Source organism: Coenobita brevimanus, chromosome 79 (genome assembly GCF_032717465.1).
Source record: "Coenobita brevimanus isolate Jiangsu-jjx chromosome 79, ASM3271746v2, whole genome shotgun sequence".
Lineage (NCBI taxonomy): Eukaryota > Metazoa > Arthropoda > Malacostraca > Decapoda > Coenobitidae > Coenobita > Coenobita brevimanus.
In genome coordinates, this window is record NC_137032.1 from 16,179,849 (window position 1) to 16,197,833 (window position 17,985).

Sequence of the window (17,985 nt, forward strand, 5' to 3'; positions counted from 1 at the left end):
GGTACAGCTGAAGAGGGGCACAACTATGTTTTTTTGGTCCTATGTTGGCACAGCATCTATCACAGGCCCGGCATCACTCTTCAACATCCTGACGCATGTTAGTCCAGTAGAACCTCTGTCACAACCGACTCAGAAATTTCTTCACTCCCAGGTGCCCACTAGTGATCTTGTTATGGGACTCATCCATGATCCCAAATCTCATTTTCTTCGGAACCACCAGTTGCCAATACTTGCTGAGGCCATTGGGTGCCTCTTACTGACACTCCAGTAGTCAGTAATTCAAACAAAAAAGGCCCCACTGACTCCAGTAGCTCTTGGTCGCAGGGCTGAAGCTGGAAACCTCTTCCAAAGATGATCACACTGTACTTCGCTGCAGCCACTCTAGCACTGGTTGTAAATCTGCATCCCCCATCTGCATCCTCTTCAGGTTTTCTTCAACTGATTGTGGACCTCTCACCACAGTAAGGCTGCACTTCTTGCTACTGCCGGTATATTTTTTATTACATTGCTTGCTGTCTGTTCTTCCATCTTCTTACACACAATCAAGGTTCTCTTGTGTTTCCTCAGTGGCGGGGCTGGTTGTTGTTTCTTTCACAAGCCTCTACTAGATTACCCTCATCCTTCTCGTCTACTGCAGCCTTCTCTTTGCCATCCACCTCATTTGGACAATCATAGCTTAAGTGTACCAGCTTACCATATGTCCAACACCCGTTTGTTGCAATCGTGGGTTTCCTTGCACTGTTATGTTCTTCTCCTTCTTCCATTTGTAACAACACTCCTTCTTGTGCCCTGGCTTCTCGCAGAACCAGCAACCTCCTCTGATCTTCTCCTGTTCTCTCTTCCACTCGTAGCAGTCCACCTTCCGATGTCCTGACTTCTCACAATTCAAATTTTTCCACTTCACGTACCTGCCCTTTTCTTGCCTTGAATCCTGCACTATGACCTTCCTGAAAAGTGGATGTACTGGACCTAATGTATGACTCAAATTCCAGAGCCCTTGCTAATGCTTCTTGTGTGCTTCTTGGTTGTGCCTGCTTCTTGCGTGCTTCTTGATTGTGCCTGCTTCTTGCATGCTTCTTGGTTGTGCCTGCTTCACTTGCACTTTCAACTCTGCATTATCAGGAGCATTAATGAACTGGTATCTCAGAAGAATAACCAACAGGTTAGGTGCTGCTCCAGGGTACGCCTTGTATGCCATATTCTCCACGTTATGAACAAGCTGCTGTAGGGATATGCCTCGGGCCTGTACATGGCTCCAGAATCTTGCTCTGTAAACCTCAGTCTGGTACATGGTCCCATATCTGCATTACAGTATTTTTACTAGGGACTGATAACTGTTTCTCTTCTCTGCTGACATCTGGCCCAGAATTTCCATTGCTGCACCCTGGAGGCTAGGAGCAAGCTATGCTGCCCTCTGCCCAACCATTCTGATCTGCAAGTAACCCAAACTGCAGTCAGTAAGCTTCCCAAGTGACTTTGCCATTGAATTCCTGAGGTTTCTTTTTATCTGGAGCCCCGTTATATCCATGCACTTCACAGGTTTGAGGCCTAAAACCTGGGGCATCATAATTAAGCCCAGGACTTAAAAACTCCTACATTCTGATTATTCAACCCTGTAATACAACCTTTAGATTCTTGGGATTCATCAAGATTAACCATACACTGTCCATTTTTTTCATATGTTTTCTGTACATTAATATCAGGCTCAGCAGTGCAAGATTTCTCTACAGCCCCAATTCTCTCACTAATTACCTTCAACTGATCGTCCAAATGCTGTCTGCACTCCATCACGTTATTGCTTACCTCACACTTCCGCTGCTGTCGCTCAGCATATACTTCCTCCTTCAACTGTTGTGGTTCTTCCTTCATTTCCCCCAAGAAAGCATCTAGTTATCCTTACATCCTCAGTTGTAACTCCCTTTGTTGCTCCTGGAATGACTCTACTTGTTCACTTTGTGCTTGTAATAATTGTTCAATCAATTTCGTTCCTGAGCTCTTTCTGTTCTTCATTTTGGGCATGTAATTGTTCTTTCAGTTCTTTTTGTCCTTCATTCTGTGCTTGTAGCTTTTTTTTTTTTAATGCGAGGAAGAAGGAACCAAAGGCCATGAGGCCGCAATAACAGTTCCCTCCAAGAAAAAAACAAAATACAATAGAGAGCCAAATTCAAGATCCACTCATTTCGAGATGCCTGGACACACTGCGCTAGAAAGACTGGAGATCATAGGGAGCAGGAAATACAGACAGAGGGAGACAGTTCCAGAGTTGACCTGTTGCATAAATGAAGGACTGGGAGTAACGGAAACTCTTGCATTAGAGAGCTGGACAGAACAGGGATGGGAGTTTGCTGCTAGACGGGTGCTATGTGCCTGTCATAAAGGTGGAGGAATGCATGCAGACAGTTCAGAGAAACAGTGACCATTAAAGCAGCATAAAAAAAAAAGAGATAAAGATGCAACAGTGCGGCAAAGAGACAGAGGTTGAAGGGAGTCAGTAAGAGGAGGAGAGTTAATGAGACAAAAATCCTTTGACTCTACCCTATTGAGCAGAGCTGTATGTGGGGAGCCTCCCCACACATGAGAGTTGTACTCCACACAGGGGCAGATAAAACCCTTGTATAGAGTCAACAATTGTGCAGGGGTAAAGAAAGAACGGAATCGGCTTAGGACACTTAATCTTTTGGAAGCAGATTTTACAAGAGATGTCATATGATCTTTCCAAGATAAGTCCCGAGTAAATGAAACCCCAAGCATGTTCAAGGATGATGTAGGATTAAGCTGAATATTATTAAACATTAGTGGGTATACCTGTGGAAGATTTTGTCGAGTTCATAGGTGTAAGAACTGAGTCTTAGATGCATTAAAAACAAAAAGATTACTTTTACCCCAATCAGAGTTACGAGCCAAGTCAGACAATAGGTGTGCCATAGCCTCATCCCTTGTTTGTTGAAGTAACTGCTGAGATGGACGTTACAGGAACCGAATGGAAAGGTGAAGGGTGGAGTCATCAGTGTATGAGTGAATAGCGTTAGATGTACAGCTTAGAAGGTCATTGATGAATAAAAGGAGGGGAGTTGGTGATAGGACAGAGCCCTGAGGAACACCACCGTTGATATATCTAGGAGAAGAATGGTGGCCGTCTACAACACCAGCTATAGAATGACCAGAAAGGAAGCTAGTGATGAAGGCACAGATAGAAGGATAGAGACCGTAAGAGGGCAGTTTGGAAATTAAAGATTTATGCCAGACTCGATCGAAAGCGTTTGAGATGGTAAATGCAATGGCAAAGCTTTCGCTAAAGTCCCGAAAGGAGGATGACCAGGAGTCTGAAAGGTAGGTGAGAAGATCGCCAGTGGAGCGTCCCTGACAGAACCCGTACTGACGATCTGAAAGAAGGTTGTGATAGGAAAGATGCTTTAAAATTTTTCTATTCAGAATTGACTCAAAAACTTTTGTAATACAGGACGTTAAAGCAATTGGACGATAGCTGGAGGGTCGGGAATGGTCACCCTTCTTTGGGACTGGCTGAATGAGGGCAAACTTCCAGCAAGAAGGAAAGGTACAAGTTGACAGATAAAGGCAAAAGAGTTTGCCTAGGCAGGGTGTAAGCACAGAAGCACAGTTCTTGCGAACAACAGGAGGGGCTCCATCAGGCCCATATGCCTTGTTAGTATTAAGGCCAGTGATGGCAGAAAATACATCAGCTGAAAAAATTTTAATGTCAGCCATGAGGAAGTCATAGGGGAGGAAGTGATGGAGGAACAGCACCAGAATCATCTAAGGTGGAATTGGAGGAGAAAGTCTGTGTGAAGAAATCTGCTTTATCAGTAAATGAAATAGCTACAGAACCATCAGAGTAGAAAAGAGGAGGGAAGGATGATGAAGTAACGTTGTTAGAAAGGATTTTGGCAAGGTGCTAGAAGGAGCAGAGAGAATTCGAGATGGAGAGTTGAGAGCATTTAGTACGGATGAAATTATTTTTAGCAGAGCGAAGAACAGACTTAGCACGATTCCGGGCAGAAACGTAAAGATGATGTGATTCAGGGGTGGCTCCGATACCTTTTGTAGGCCCTCTCCTTGTTGCGGACAGCATTAGAACAAGTGTGATTAAACCAAGGCTTTCTTGCGTTAGACAAAGGATACAAGAAAGGAATGTATGCTTCTATGCCCGAGCAAATAACCTCCATAATGCGTATGGCACACTCAGATGGCTCCCGGCCATGGAAGCAATAATCATTCCAAGGAAAATCAAAGAATTACTGCCTGAGTGCCTCCCAATCCTTGGCTCCAAAATTCTACAGACGATGTTTCCCTGGAGGGTCCACAGGCCGTACCAGAGTGATAGGACAGGTTAAGGTGATAAGGTTGTGATCGGAGGAGCCCAATGGAGAGAAAAGATTAACAGTGTAAGCAGAAGGATTAGTTGTAAGGAAGAGGTCAAGTATGTTGGAGTTCTCTCCAAGGTGATCTGGGATACTAGAGTGCTGTACAAGCTGCTCTAGGTCATTAAGGATAGAAAAGATGTAGGCTTGTTCACCAGGTGGATCAGTGAAAGGAGAGGAGAGCCAAAGTTGGTGGTGAATATTGAAATCTCCTAAAATGGAGATTTCAGAGAAAGGAGAAATGGATAGAATGTGTTTCATCGTAGAAGTAAGATAGTCAAAGAATTTTTGATTGTCAGTAGAATTAGGGGATAAGTAAATAGCACAGATATATTTAAGCCGTGTTTTTGTTGTCCAAGCTGAGGATCGGATTCAAAGCTATCTTCGGTGAAACCAAGCTACCCTGTTTTTGTCAGCCAAAGTGATACGAAGCTGGCCCAAGCGTCTGTCATTGAAAACAAGACCGTCTTCGTATCTCACTCAAGCGTGGTCGGGAGCAGTCTTGGTGTAGATTGGGGAAAGTGAGATTGGCCAGCAAGGACACATAAATGATAAATATAATGAAATTAGTATTATGTACATAAAATTTTTGTACAGGTGGCTAATATTAACGACATATTGACCCAGTTCAGCACAAATATCTTCTACATGTAAGTTGCATATTCGTCAAAAGATCTTCTTCGGCGACCTTCTCTGTTTACTTGGCAATTGGCACATAATTTTTCGGTTTTACATATCCTGGACTGTTTTTGTGGACAGAAACCAAGCGCCCCAAGCGCCTCAGACAGCTGAGTCTCAGTTAGAAAGAGAAGGTGAGGTTTAGAGGAGGAGAGGTGGTGCTCAACAGAGCAAAAGTTAGAGGAAAGGCCGTGAATGTTGCAGAAATGAAGAAGAAGTGAGTCAGACAGTGGTTCCATGGAGCTCAAGTCGTCACTGGGAGAGCGGCGGAAGGTTGGGGCATTTATGGTCCCACCCCTGGGGACTCCGAGGCTGAGTGTTGAGACGACATTAATTTTGTTGAATTTTCGAAAAGGAAGTGTAGTGTGTACTGTGTATGTAGTCTGGTGTAGAAAGAGAAATCTGTATTGGAGAGCATGCTGGCCCACTTTCTGTGTAACTGAGACATTGAAAAAGTTCAACAAAGAGGGATGGTCAGGAACTAGTCCTGAGGGCTGATGAAACGGGAGCTCCAGCACTCCCTGTCATCAGCTTTCCATCCATATGTACATTTTGTGCTTTTAATAGCTTCACAATTGCTGCCAGACATGCCTCCTCATGCCTAGCTTGGCCTCTTGTCTGTACATCTTCTGCCTCCATGTCTTAGGTTTGACTCACTGCAGCACTTTTCTAATGATCCACACTCCTGACACCATTGATACACCCCAGTCCCACACTGTTACAGGTTCCAACAGCAGAAGTTCATTATAGGAAGGACATTGCACAGTGACTTGTTCTTCCTGTGGTCAGCCTTTCGGTGTGCAACAAGATTGCCTCAAGTGTTGTAAACAAACACTGGCTTCTTAAGTTCGTGGTCTTTATTCACCAAATAATTAAACTTATTACATAATTACACTTATAAAATAATTACATCTCTGTGCCTTCATCTACAGCTTCCTTTCTGGTTGCTCTACAGCCACTGTTGTAGACAGCCATTGTTCTTTTCCTAGATCAATCAACAGTGGTGTTCCTCAGGGCTCTGTCCTATCACCAACTCTCTTCCTTTTATTCATCAGTGATCTTCTATGCTGTACGTCTAACCCTATCCACTCGTACACTGATGCCTTCACCTTTCCATTCGGTTTCAGCAATGTCCATCTCAGCAGTTACTTCAACAAACAAGGGATGAGGCTATGGCACACCTGTCTGACTTGGCTCGTATCCCTAACTAGGGTAAAAATAATCTTGTTGTCTTTTATGCATCAAAGACTCAGTTTTTACACCTATCAACCCGATTAAATCTTCCACAGGGGTTCCCACTAATGTTTAATAATAGCCAGCTCAATCCTGCATCATCCTTGAACATGCTTGGGGTTTCATTCACTCGGAACTTATCTTAGAAAGATAAATTGCATCTCTTGTAAAATCTGCTTCCAAGAGATTAGGTGTGCTAAGCCGACTCCATGCCTTCATTACCCCTGCACAGTTGTTGAATTTATACACGGGTTTTATTCGCCTCTGTTTAGAGTACAACACTCTTGTGTGGGAAGGCTCCCCACATACAGCTCTTCTCAGAAGGGTGGAGTCAAAGGCTTTTCATCTCATCAACTTTCCTCCTCTTACTGGCTCCCTTCAACCTCAGTCTCTTTACCACACTGTTGCCTCTTTATTTTCTATCATTACTTCAATGGTCACTACTCCTCTGAACTGTCTGCTTGCAGCCCTCCACCTCTACAGTGGGTGCGTAGCACCCTTCTAGCAACAAACTTTCATCCCTTTTCTCTCCAACTCTCAAATGCAAGAGTTAACCGTTACTCCCAGTCCTTCATTTATGCAACAGGTCAGCTCTGGAACTGTCTCCCTCTGTCTGTTTTTCCTTCTTCGTATGACCTCCAGTCTTTCAAACGCAGTGTGTCCAGGCATCTCGAAATGAATGGATCTTGAATTTGTATTTTTTTTTCTTGAAAGAAATGTTAGCTCCTAGCCTTTGGTTCCTTCTTCCTCGCATTAAAAAAAAAAAAAAAAAATGCTTGCCAACTACGCTTCATTGTTTTCACAAGTACTGGAGGTATACAATCTTCACTAACTGCACTGATGCTGAACAGACACTGCAAACTCAAACTGAACTGAAAAGAAGCTGATTCCCTTAGACTCTTCTAGCCTTGCATAACACTCTAAATTATTTAGCATATAAACTGAGATGAAATTACATAAGTTAACAATCACATAAATTAAACATTATAGAGAAAAAGAGCACAAAAATTAATGTACAACTCTACAAAATACTGTAATTCCACTCACAAATAGCAGGCTAAGTGGCAACTCTCACACATAACTGAAAAAAATATGAGAAATATTGAGAACATTCCAGTACTGCTTAACTAGTAAATCCCCCTTTATATATATATATATATATATATATATATATATATATATATATATATATATATATATATATATATATATACACTCCTTGCCTAACTCCCAGCCCTTCCACCACGTACGGTTATAAATGGATCAAAACCGTATGAGTGCCTATACTTTGAATATATTGCAACTACATGAATAAGTGATTAAATCAAAGGGAAAATACAGAATAAGCAGTATGAAATAACTGTACTTAGAGTTAACTTCCTTAAAGCATGTGGAAGGTGTTACATGCGTGGCAATAATTTGAAAGAAAATTCCTCTCTCCCTCCCTTTCTCTTAGGTGGGAGGTAGAACTAGCAGTACGTGGCAACTCCCTTCTCAACATCGACTCTCTCTTTGATGCACAGTTGGTGATAACAGTTTCCAGGTACGATGTTATAAAACATTCTTAAGTTTATGCCTTTTAGAAGATTGCTTGTTTGTTGTTCTATCATCACTCATTTTTCTGACAGACACTTCACAATGCAACCTGCGTGAATATTAAAGTATGTGGTACATTGGGCTTCTGGTATAACGGTACACTTTCCCAAGCCCATTGAGGCATCTGCCAACTCGCCCAGTATGGTTGGTTGGTACTGAGGGGGCTGGCGTTTGTAACGCTGTATATAAATGAAAGGATAAGCGGTTGCTGATAATTATTTTGGTGTAAAATAAATTACATTGGAAGCATTAGTTATTTTTTCAACGTCATGCAAATACCATAACCTTACACAGTGCACATTAGATGAATCACTTTTATTATATGACTACATAGTGTTATAATCAAGACTACATAGTGGATCAGTGGTCGTTAATGTTGATGGACGGTGCCAGTTGTGATAAGGCTGTGTGGTCTATATACTGGATACGAGCCGAGTATTTTATAGGTCGTCTCTACAAGGGTTGGCAGCGATTCAGTTGCGTCACTGATGATGTGCTGTATGACGCAGTTACTAACAGGGCAACTGATACAATAAACCCGTCTGATTGATAATTATATGCACTGCAGTTGGAAACGTGCACAGATTTTCATGAGGGCTTACTCTCAGATAATAAAATGGGGACGTTGTATGTGGTGGGAACTAAAACAAAGCCTACCTTTTACTATATAATAATAATGTGCTCATATAGGTAGGCTACTACCATTGCTGTTACCTGTTTTTCCGCAAACACTTGCACTTGACCATTTATTGTGGTAGGCTATATTGTCGTGAAAGTGTTTTAGTACCTCATTCATACAGAGGTGTGAAAACTTGGTATGGTATGAGAGTGAAAGTATTGAAATGGTGGAAAATGAATTATTGATTAAGGTAACCTGAGTGAGTGTAGTGAATGGGATAAGAAATAACGTGATTCGTGAAAGATGAGAAATAAATGTGTTTGTTGATAACAGAGTGCAGTATACTAAACATAGTGATGAGAGTGTGTTTCAGTAATACGGCCATATAGAAAATGAGTGCAGACAAATGACTGAAAAGAGTATATGTGAGTGAGTTTGAAGATGGAAGTAGGCATGGTAGGTCAAGAAAGCGGATGGGTAAGATAAATGGCATATAAGAACGTAAGGTGTGGAAGCTGATACAGCTAGGGCCTAGGGAACTGGTAGGGGACCGAATGAAGTATGTACTGCAAAACGAAGACATATGATAGGGATTTGACATTCCTTTCTTAATTTACTAGTCGACGGATTGACTCTGTTAATGTGAAGTACGTCAGTAAAGAAAAAATAAATAAATAAAACATACAAAATAATAAGTAGCCTGCACGAGTCTGTGCTGTAAAGCCTGGATTCTGGGGACTTGGTGTGTGAATGATGAGACTCCGGCCCAGTTCACTGGGTATGCCGTTAACGGTTCTTCCTTTTATATGTTTTCTTTACAATATTTTCAAGATCTTACCATGCCCTATCCTTAGCAGAAAAATCAGAATGATTATAATGAAAAATTTGCCATCTGACATCTTTTACACGGTTCATCACAGTATTCTCAGTATCCAAAAAGAAATAACCAGATTTTTCATGAATGAGCTTTTGGAATCCAAATTATGCATAGTTCCTGCAGTGTTAAAAATACATTTGAACCTCTCTGCATGGTAACTAAGATGGAAAAGTGTTTGTTATAGAAGCAGCCCTCTGGGAAATGGCAGACAAGTTTTTGTACAATTCAGTGATCTCGCTGTGATTCACAGAGGCCAGCATCAAAAGGTTAGGGAGTGGTTACGAAGTGAGTGGACTTGGCTACGTAGTGCTTTGTCACATTGTCTCAGACTGTGATGCATCAACTGGGGACTACCTGTGCACGTGCCTGTTTACAGATACTACACGTAACGCTGTTTTTGCTGAGACAAAATGTGCGAGGAGGGTATAGGGATTATTAGCGAGGCAGCGATGGTGGGTGCAAAACATCAGGTATTACAGCAACACAACCTACATTCGGCACCAATCAGTGTAATAACGTGTTTTATATGTTCTATTGTACTGTATAACAAATCCATCGGGTAACCGGTTGTATAAAATACAACCATACTTGCTAAATGTGTGATCTGGAATACAGCACACCACAGTCTAAGCCCAGACTATGTCCTCTTCCCCCCCCCCCCCATGCACACGCACAGGGGCGATCATGAGAGGAGCTGAAAAACATATGAGTAGCAGTGTCAGAATGGAGGTTACTGTAACCAAGACATTGCAACTAGCCTCATCAGACTATTATTGTCACCACAGGTGACAACTGGAGAACAACATCATCGATCATAATAATAATAATAATAATAATAATAATAATAATAATCCATCCATCCATCATCCAATCCTACATTGCCCCATGAGAAGCGTAGGAGCCCGGGACTAGGCAGTTGGTCCCGACATCTAAGATGAGAGTGACCAGCCTCACTCATGAGCAATCAACCCCAACCACCCCTTGGATATAAACCTTCACCGGCTCAATCCGATTGGAGCGCAATAAGTACCCACTAAAACCACCAGGCGCCAAAATCTGGTTATATGGTTACCACCCAGCGTAGTAAAAGCTTTTCTGGTGTACAGGAAACCATTTGGCTTGTCACTCAGTGTAGAGTCACCCACAGGCTGAAGGAAGAGGAAAGAATGAAGGAAAGAAACAAAAGAGGGAGTGTAAAGTCACCCACAGGCAGAAGGACAAGGAAAGAATGAAGGAAAGACAGAAGAGAATGGAAGGAAAGAAGGATGGAGAGGAAAGGGCAGACACCAGAGAGCACTACATCGAGTGAGTTGATGGTGAGCGCCCCCACCTACCACATATAATGATGATAATAATAATAATAATAATAACGAATTCTAAAATTGCTGAATCAATATTCAAGGAACTTCACATTCCAGATGAAAATACTTTTATCACTGAAGATCTAATATTAAGGGACTTTTGGTATGCCTCAGAATTTTTTTACGGGTTTTGACCAATGACGCTGAGATCAAGGTCATGGTCATTCATACTATGCAAATAATTTTCACTCATTACCCACTACATTTCCGCCGAATGAGGTCAAATTCGGCCAAATATTTTTGCATGGAGCACTTTCAGGCATGAGGTGGCCATTTTGATTTTCCTCAGTATCTCAAAAATTATTTGTTGGATCTCAGTATCAATACCATGGTGTGCACTAAAATATGTTGACGACTACATATTGGAACATTTACAAAGCAATCGGTTCAGTAGTTTTTGCTCTTCAGGAGAGTAGCAAAAAAATCATAGAGGGTGCTAGTGCTAAGAAAAAAAAAAAAATGCCCAAAGAAACCTGTAACCAAGACACATCACTCCCGAAAATTTCAAGACTATCTCGAACGGTCTTGGAATGGCAGCCTTCTTGATTCCTCCCTCCTCCCAAAAGAAAATACCTACAATGTCAGAAAGAACTCCACAGAATGTGGAGTTCTAATCATTATCATCATCATCATTATTATCCGGATCTCCTTTCCCACCCTAAAGCAACGTCCAGACAGCCCAAATTTGTCAAATCCAATAGGCCACGCTTCCATTCACTCACCATTCAAGCCCACGGAATCCTGGCGTTATCTGATACGCCAAAAAGATTCACCACGTACTGCAGCTTCACATAAACGTATCCAGTTGAGTCAGTCCGGACCCTGTCACGTTAAAAGGGGATGCCAAATCTCTAATCATGCACTTCTCACAATATTCATCCAGCCAGCTCGATCTCTTGTCAGTCCCCTAGCCTCACCGATTTCCAAATCTCTTCCTCACACACTCATTCACCATATCCCTCCACCTTCCTCTTGGCCTACCTCGCCTCCTCCCTCCTTCAAATTCGCTCAGATATACCTTTTTCACCACTCTATTGTTATCCACTCTCTCTACACGACCGTACCATCTCAGTACATTCTCTTCGATTCTGGTGTCCACAACTTCCTCAATCTATATCTTTCACGAATCGCATTATTTCGTATCCTATCCACTCTCTGTACTCCACATACTTTCCTCAGCAGTCTCATCTCCACTGCTCTTGCTCTTGACTTTTCATTTTCATACCACACCATAGTCTCACATCCATATTTTAAAGTTGGCACTAACACTCCTTCATGTAAGCCTTGTGCAGCAGCAACACTCAAGCCTCTGTTTCTTATCAAAGCCTTCATTGCATCAGCTACCTTCCTTCCTTGTGTCACTCTACTTTCCACTTCTTTTGCACATTTTCCTTTCTCACCAATTCCAGTCTCTCTTCATTCACTGTAACATCATACTGAGAGTCACCTTCTCTCTCAGTAACCATCACTTTACTCTCTTCTACATTAACTCTCAATGCACGACGCTCACAGACATCAGCAAAACTCTGCACTAGTTTACCAAGTTCCTGTTCGGTTATTCCAAGTAGTACTGCATCATTAGCATACAACAAATATGAGATATTCCATCCATCACCATTCATTACAAACGCCATTCCCCTCTATATTGCTCGTATTTTTACTTTTCTCATCACCCCATCCATATATATATATATATATATATATATATATATATATATATATATATATATATATATATATATATATATATATGAGCCTCTGTGGTACAGTGGTAGAGTGTGCGTTTCGTACACGGGTGAACCAGGGTTCGCGCCCCGCCAGGGTAATAAACTTTGGGAGTGTTCACCCGGCCACGTACTGCATTGGCGGACACAAGGGGTGCTGTGGATGAACCAGTGTCGCTTACTGTAAAGTATGCTTGCACCCAGTCGGCTTGCGCGGGCCGATTACACTTGGTTCACAGACTACACACACATCCAAAGCCACTCCAACACTACAATTACACTTACAAGCACTTCTCACCCTACATACAATCTCTACCAGACAGCCTAAGCCACTTGGTAGAGATACATTGGCTGTATAGTCCCGACTTCGGTCGGGATAGGACGGTCCTGCAGTGGATACTCAAACGGCTGATGATATATATATATATATATATTGAACAGCCAGTTAGGTGCCCATTTACCCTTACACATGCTTCACTACCATCATAAAAACTCTTGATGGCACCTGGCAGCTTAACATCTGCATCGTACATTCGCAAAACCTTCCACAGTCCTACTCCGTCTACTTTGTCATATGGTTTTTCCAGAACCATGAATTCCATAAACACTTTATAGTCCTTCTCACAAGCCTTCTCCATTATCTGTGTCTGCAAATATTTGATCCACACATCCTCTGCCACTCCTAAAGCCACCTTGTTCATCACTCACCAGGTCTTCTGATATCTCTCTTATTTTCTCTATAATAATTCTTCTTCCATTTACCTTCCCTACCAAACTCAATAAACTAATGCCACGATAATTCTTGCACTCACTTCGCCCACCTTTATTTTTGTACAGGGGTACAATCACAGCCTTCTTCCATTCTGCTGGCATAGTTTCAGTCATCCATGCCTTCTTACATATCTCCAACAAGCACTTCATTCCGCTCTCTCCACTACACTTAATCATCTCTACATACACCTCATCAACCCCAGGTGCTTTCCCATTTTCAGCCGTTTCACAGCGTTCTTCACCTGTGCGAGTGTCACGTTTCCTATCACTGCATTCCTTCTCTGCACATCCCCAAAACCAATCATGTTTACAGCGCCTCTGCTTTCTCTATTCCCATTCATAAGGCTTTCAAAATATTCTTTCCACCTGGTCCTTACTTCATTCCCCTGTGTTAATAATCTACCACTTAGGGCTCTGCTGTCTCTATTCCCATTCATCAGGCTTTCAAAATATTCTTTCCATCTGGTCCTTACTTCATCCCCATGGGTTAATAATTTACCACTTACATCTTTCTCACTTTCACATTTCTTTCCGCTGTCACTTCTACATTTCCGCACCTCTTTCCAGAATAACTCCCTATTTTCAAAGTAGTTTGCATTTATTTTTCTTCCTAGGTCATCATTTACCTCCTTCTTTTTCTTCTATATATTTTTCTTCCTAGGTCATCATTTACCTCCTTCTTTTTCCTCTTCACTAGTCTCATTACATGCTTCTTGCTCTCAATATGTTCAGTCCTTCTTTCAATTGAACCCCTGTCCTGTAACCACTTTAGCCACTTCCCCTTTTCCTCCACTGTTCTCTTAACCTCTTCATCCCACCATGCCGTACCTTTCTTCTTTGTTGTTACTTTTGCCACACCACGCACCGATTTACCATTCCTAACTAAGCAGTCCCTATATAGGTTGTCCAGATCCATTTCATTCCAATTGACTGATTCTAACTCCTCCCCTGCTTTGGTCCTGTATTCATCTGCCATTTCTTTGATCCTCAGCTTTTCGACTTTCAGTCTTTTTTCCTGACTGCTTCTCTCTCTCCTGATCCACCTCACTCCTCTCTGCTTGATCATGCATACGACAGTCATATGATCTGACAGACAGACCTCCACATCGTCCTCGCATGGCCCTCGTATCAGCAACCATTTCCAGCATCGACCTCTCTACGAGCACATAATCAATCAGGCTCCATTCAACACGGTCCCCGTTCCCTCTGTGCCATGTACAGTATATTTATGTGCATCTTTGTGTCTGAAATACGAGTTACAAATGCACAACCTCCTTTCTTGACACATATCCTTCAGTTGCTTCCCATTATCATTTTTCCTGGCACTCCATTACAACCCATTATGTCATCCACAGGACCAGTTCCATTCATATTGCCCATTACGATCACTTATAGCTCCTGGGGATTTCTCCCATCGCTTCATCCAGCTCATCCCAAAACCTCTCTTTCTCTCTCTCACTCCTGTCATCACACGGTGCATACGCTACAATCACAGTCACAGTAATAATAATAATAATAATAATAATAATATTATTATTATTATTATTATTATTTTTATTATTAATGATAATAATAATAATTCACATAAAATCTTTACTGACAATAAGAAGTTCCCTCAATGCGTAGCCTATGTAATTTTCGAGTGACCTTACGTAGGACTGATCCACCAAATATGCATTGTGTAAGATTATAGTATTTGCATGACGATGAAAATATAACTAATGCTTCTAATGAAATGTTTTCTATACCAAAACAGAAATTAGCAACCACTGGCTTTCTCATTCATAGCGTTACAAACGCCAGCCTCCTGTATAAGAACCAATTTACTACTAACCATTCTAGGTGAGTTGGCAGATGCCGCCTTAGCCTTGGGAAGTGATTATCACTGCATCTAAACACCATTGTACCAAGTGCGAAGACTCTTCAGCTTAAGTTGTGTAAGTCTGCCTCTTTATCCCTTTATCCTCACAGTTACAGTTGCTAAAAAAATTCGCAGCCAAAACAAAAGTATCTTGTAGCATAACTAAAGACTATATTCAGCTTAAGCTCTGCATCATAACATTGCTTATTTATAATTTGACAACGCTGTACAACCAAAGTGGGGTTGGTGGAGGATTAGTGCCCCTCCCTGTAAAACAATTAACTCTAAGCCCTTGACCACCCCGTTTGGGATACATGGCGTCTGGCAATGAATGAATGAATGTACAGCCAAACTGAAACAGATACTAATACATCTGGTATCAGGTTAAGAGTGAGTCTTCCACTTGTTTATATGATTGCCTTTTTATTCCATCTCTACTCATACTGCCATCAGACACTTGGTAACACAACTAAAGTGAAAATTGATGTTAATGTATATGACAACAGATATTAAATCATATCAGGTAAATACTCAATGCTATGGATATCTGGAGATTTCAGAATACCTCTTTCTTAGTATTTTATGCTGCCTATTACAACTGCATGTTCTCTTCGATGGTAATAATGCAAAATGTGCCAGATTAAAGCAATGTAAATATATAAGGGAAAATTAAGATGCAAAGGAAGAGGTATCACAAAGCCCTTTATGGCATATGTGCTATGACCCCTGCTTACATAAATGTTGACAATGATCGTATGTGGATACTTCCCCAGGAGCTTGAGCGTCAAAGCGAGAGTGTTATTACGCATTAACCCCAACGTGGAGGCCGGTACACACCCCTACCTGACCACTGCACATGCTGCATCAAAATTTGGGGTGCATGAGACCCAGATTGACAAAGTAAGGGATAAAGTGTACTGTTGTGGGCACAATTACTGATCCACTTCCTGCCGTTAAATAACGAGAAAAAATATTAGAATGGGGATTTGGAGGGTCATATTCTAAATGGCTATGGAAATTTCATAACATTTCTTTTCATTACACGTCCATATCCTCTTTTATGCATTATGCAAACTATGCCGATGGTAAAGCGACATATAAGACATAAATAGATCATTTCAAGGTAAAATATGCCGAATACACCGCCAAGGGAAGATTTCCTAAGAAGTCTCCTAAACCTCCTTGAATCCTAGTAAACTGGTCTGTAAATGAGGAATTACTCTCCCTTGCTTTCATTTACAGTGCAGACTCCCAATTCACAACCCAATGTATGATAAAATTTCTCCCCTAAATCAGACCCCTATCACTCGAGCGTGTTATCCCGTTGCATGAAGACATGCGCAGGTCAGAAATACATGTAGTTCAATGAGACCATTCACACAAGGCGTGACGTAATAATGTACGCAACTTCAGCCACTGCCGCAGGCATGGACCGCAAGCCCACAACGTGAAGAAACACACCGGGTTTGCTAGAAGTATTGATGCTCCCACAGGTTGCTTCACACGGGCGTGGCTTCACGCACCAGTTGTGTTTCAGCTTTTGGATGAACAATAGTTAATAATGTGCTTTTTATTATCTATAATCCGTATGTACGGTATTTGTGTATATATTTATTCATGTTTCTTATTTGTATAATGAAAAACAATAGTATATATATATATATATATATATATATATATATATATATATATATATATATATATATATATACAGTATATATATATATATATATATATATATATATATATATATATATATATACACAGGCAAATTAACGTTAATGTTGTATGTGTTAAATGACACTGATGACAAAGATCTTCATACAAGTGTAAAATTTCCCTGCATGTGTCGACTGCTGTACAAGGGATGGATCAATCATTTACGATTTTATTATGATAATTCTTTTGATAAACAAAATTAGCTCGTTATGTAACGTCCTTATGAAGAAACGCTGGCACCCACAGCAACGAGTGAAGGGCTGACAAAAAAAAAAAAAGTAAATCTACCAGACGAATTAACATGCAACAGGAAAACACGTTTCGTGTGAAAGGGGCTCCTTTTAAGAAAAATTGAATGGCCGAGTACATAGTCAGCCTGGAAGGCTAGGAAATGGAGAGTATGAGTGCCATCAGTCATTAGGTTAGTGGGATGAGCAAGGATGCAAGCTTTAAGGATGAAGTGCCTGAAACGATACAGCAGGAAAAGAAAAGTTACAGATTCACTTAGAGCAATTAAAAAAAATATTCATGTGAGCAAGGAAATACAAGAATGTAACTGGATGACTACTGTAATCCCCTTTGATGCATGCAATCACCATAAGAGTGTGGGGGAAGCTGGGGAAAGGAAATAAGTTATTTGAGAGGAACATGTGAAGTTAAGCAGAGAGACAGAGGAATGATGAAGTTAAGGAGATTTGTGTTGATTATGTGCTGGAAAGCATCAGATCAAGTACTTTGAGATGGTTTGGCCATCTGGAGGGAATGGAGAATAAGAGCCTGAATAGGTGAGTGATGTGAAGAAATGAAGGGGAAGAGGGAGACTCAAGATGAATTAGAGTTATGGGATGAGGAGAGAGGGCAGCCTTATGGCGGAGGACAGAATTTCATGGAGGCAATTCATTTGGGATTAAACACCTGGGTATACAAGTAGATGGACAGACAGCATTCGGTTTTCAAATTTGCAGGAGATATGGATTGGAAGTTTCTGCATTTGCCATAAGATTATCTTTTCTGCAAAACCAAAAATGGCTCATGATCTTTTCCCTCATATTTAGATTTTGTTATAGAGGAAGAACAATTAAATAACGAGTAAAAATTTTAAACCCTCCTTGTTCTTCATGCAAAAACTTGTTTGAACCGCATTTTCTTGAGGCTTTTTTTTTTTTT

At 41.2% G+C, this 17,985-nt stretch overlaps 1 protein-coding gene across 1 annotated transcript in view; it reads left to right on the forward strand.

The window, feature by feature from the left end:
- Nucleotides 1-17,985, forward strand: part of LOC145409040 (uncharacterized) — a 144,224-nt gene that overhangs the window by 81,051 nt on the left and 45,188 nt on the right. The window contains exons 4-5 of the mRNA XM_080279599.1: nt 7,747-7,833; nt 15,873-15,999. Of these exons, the coding sequence (XP_080135725.1) occupies nt 7,747-7,833; nt 15,873-15,999 (214 nt within the window). The remainder of the gene's footprint in view (nt 1-7,746; nt 7,834-15,872; nt 16,000-17,985) is intronic.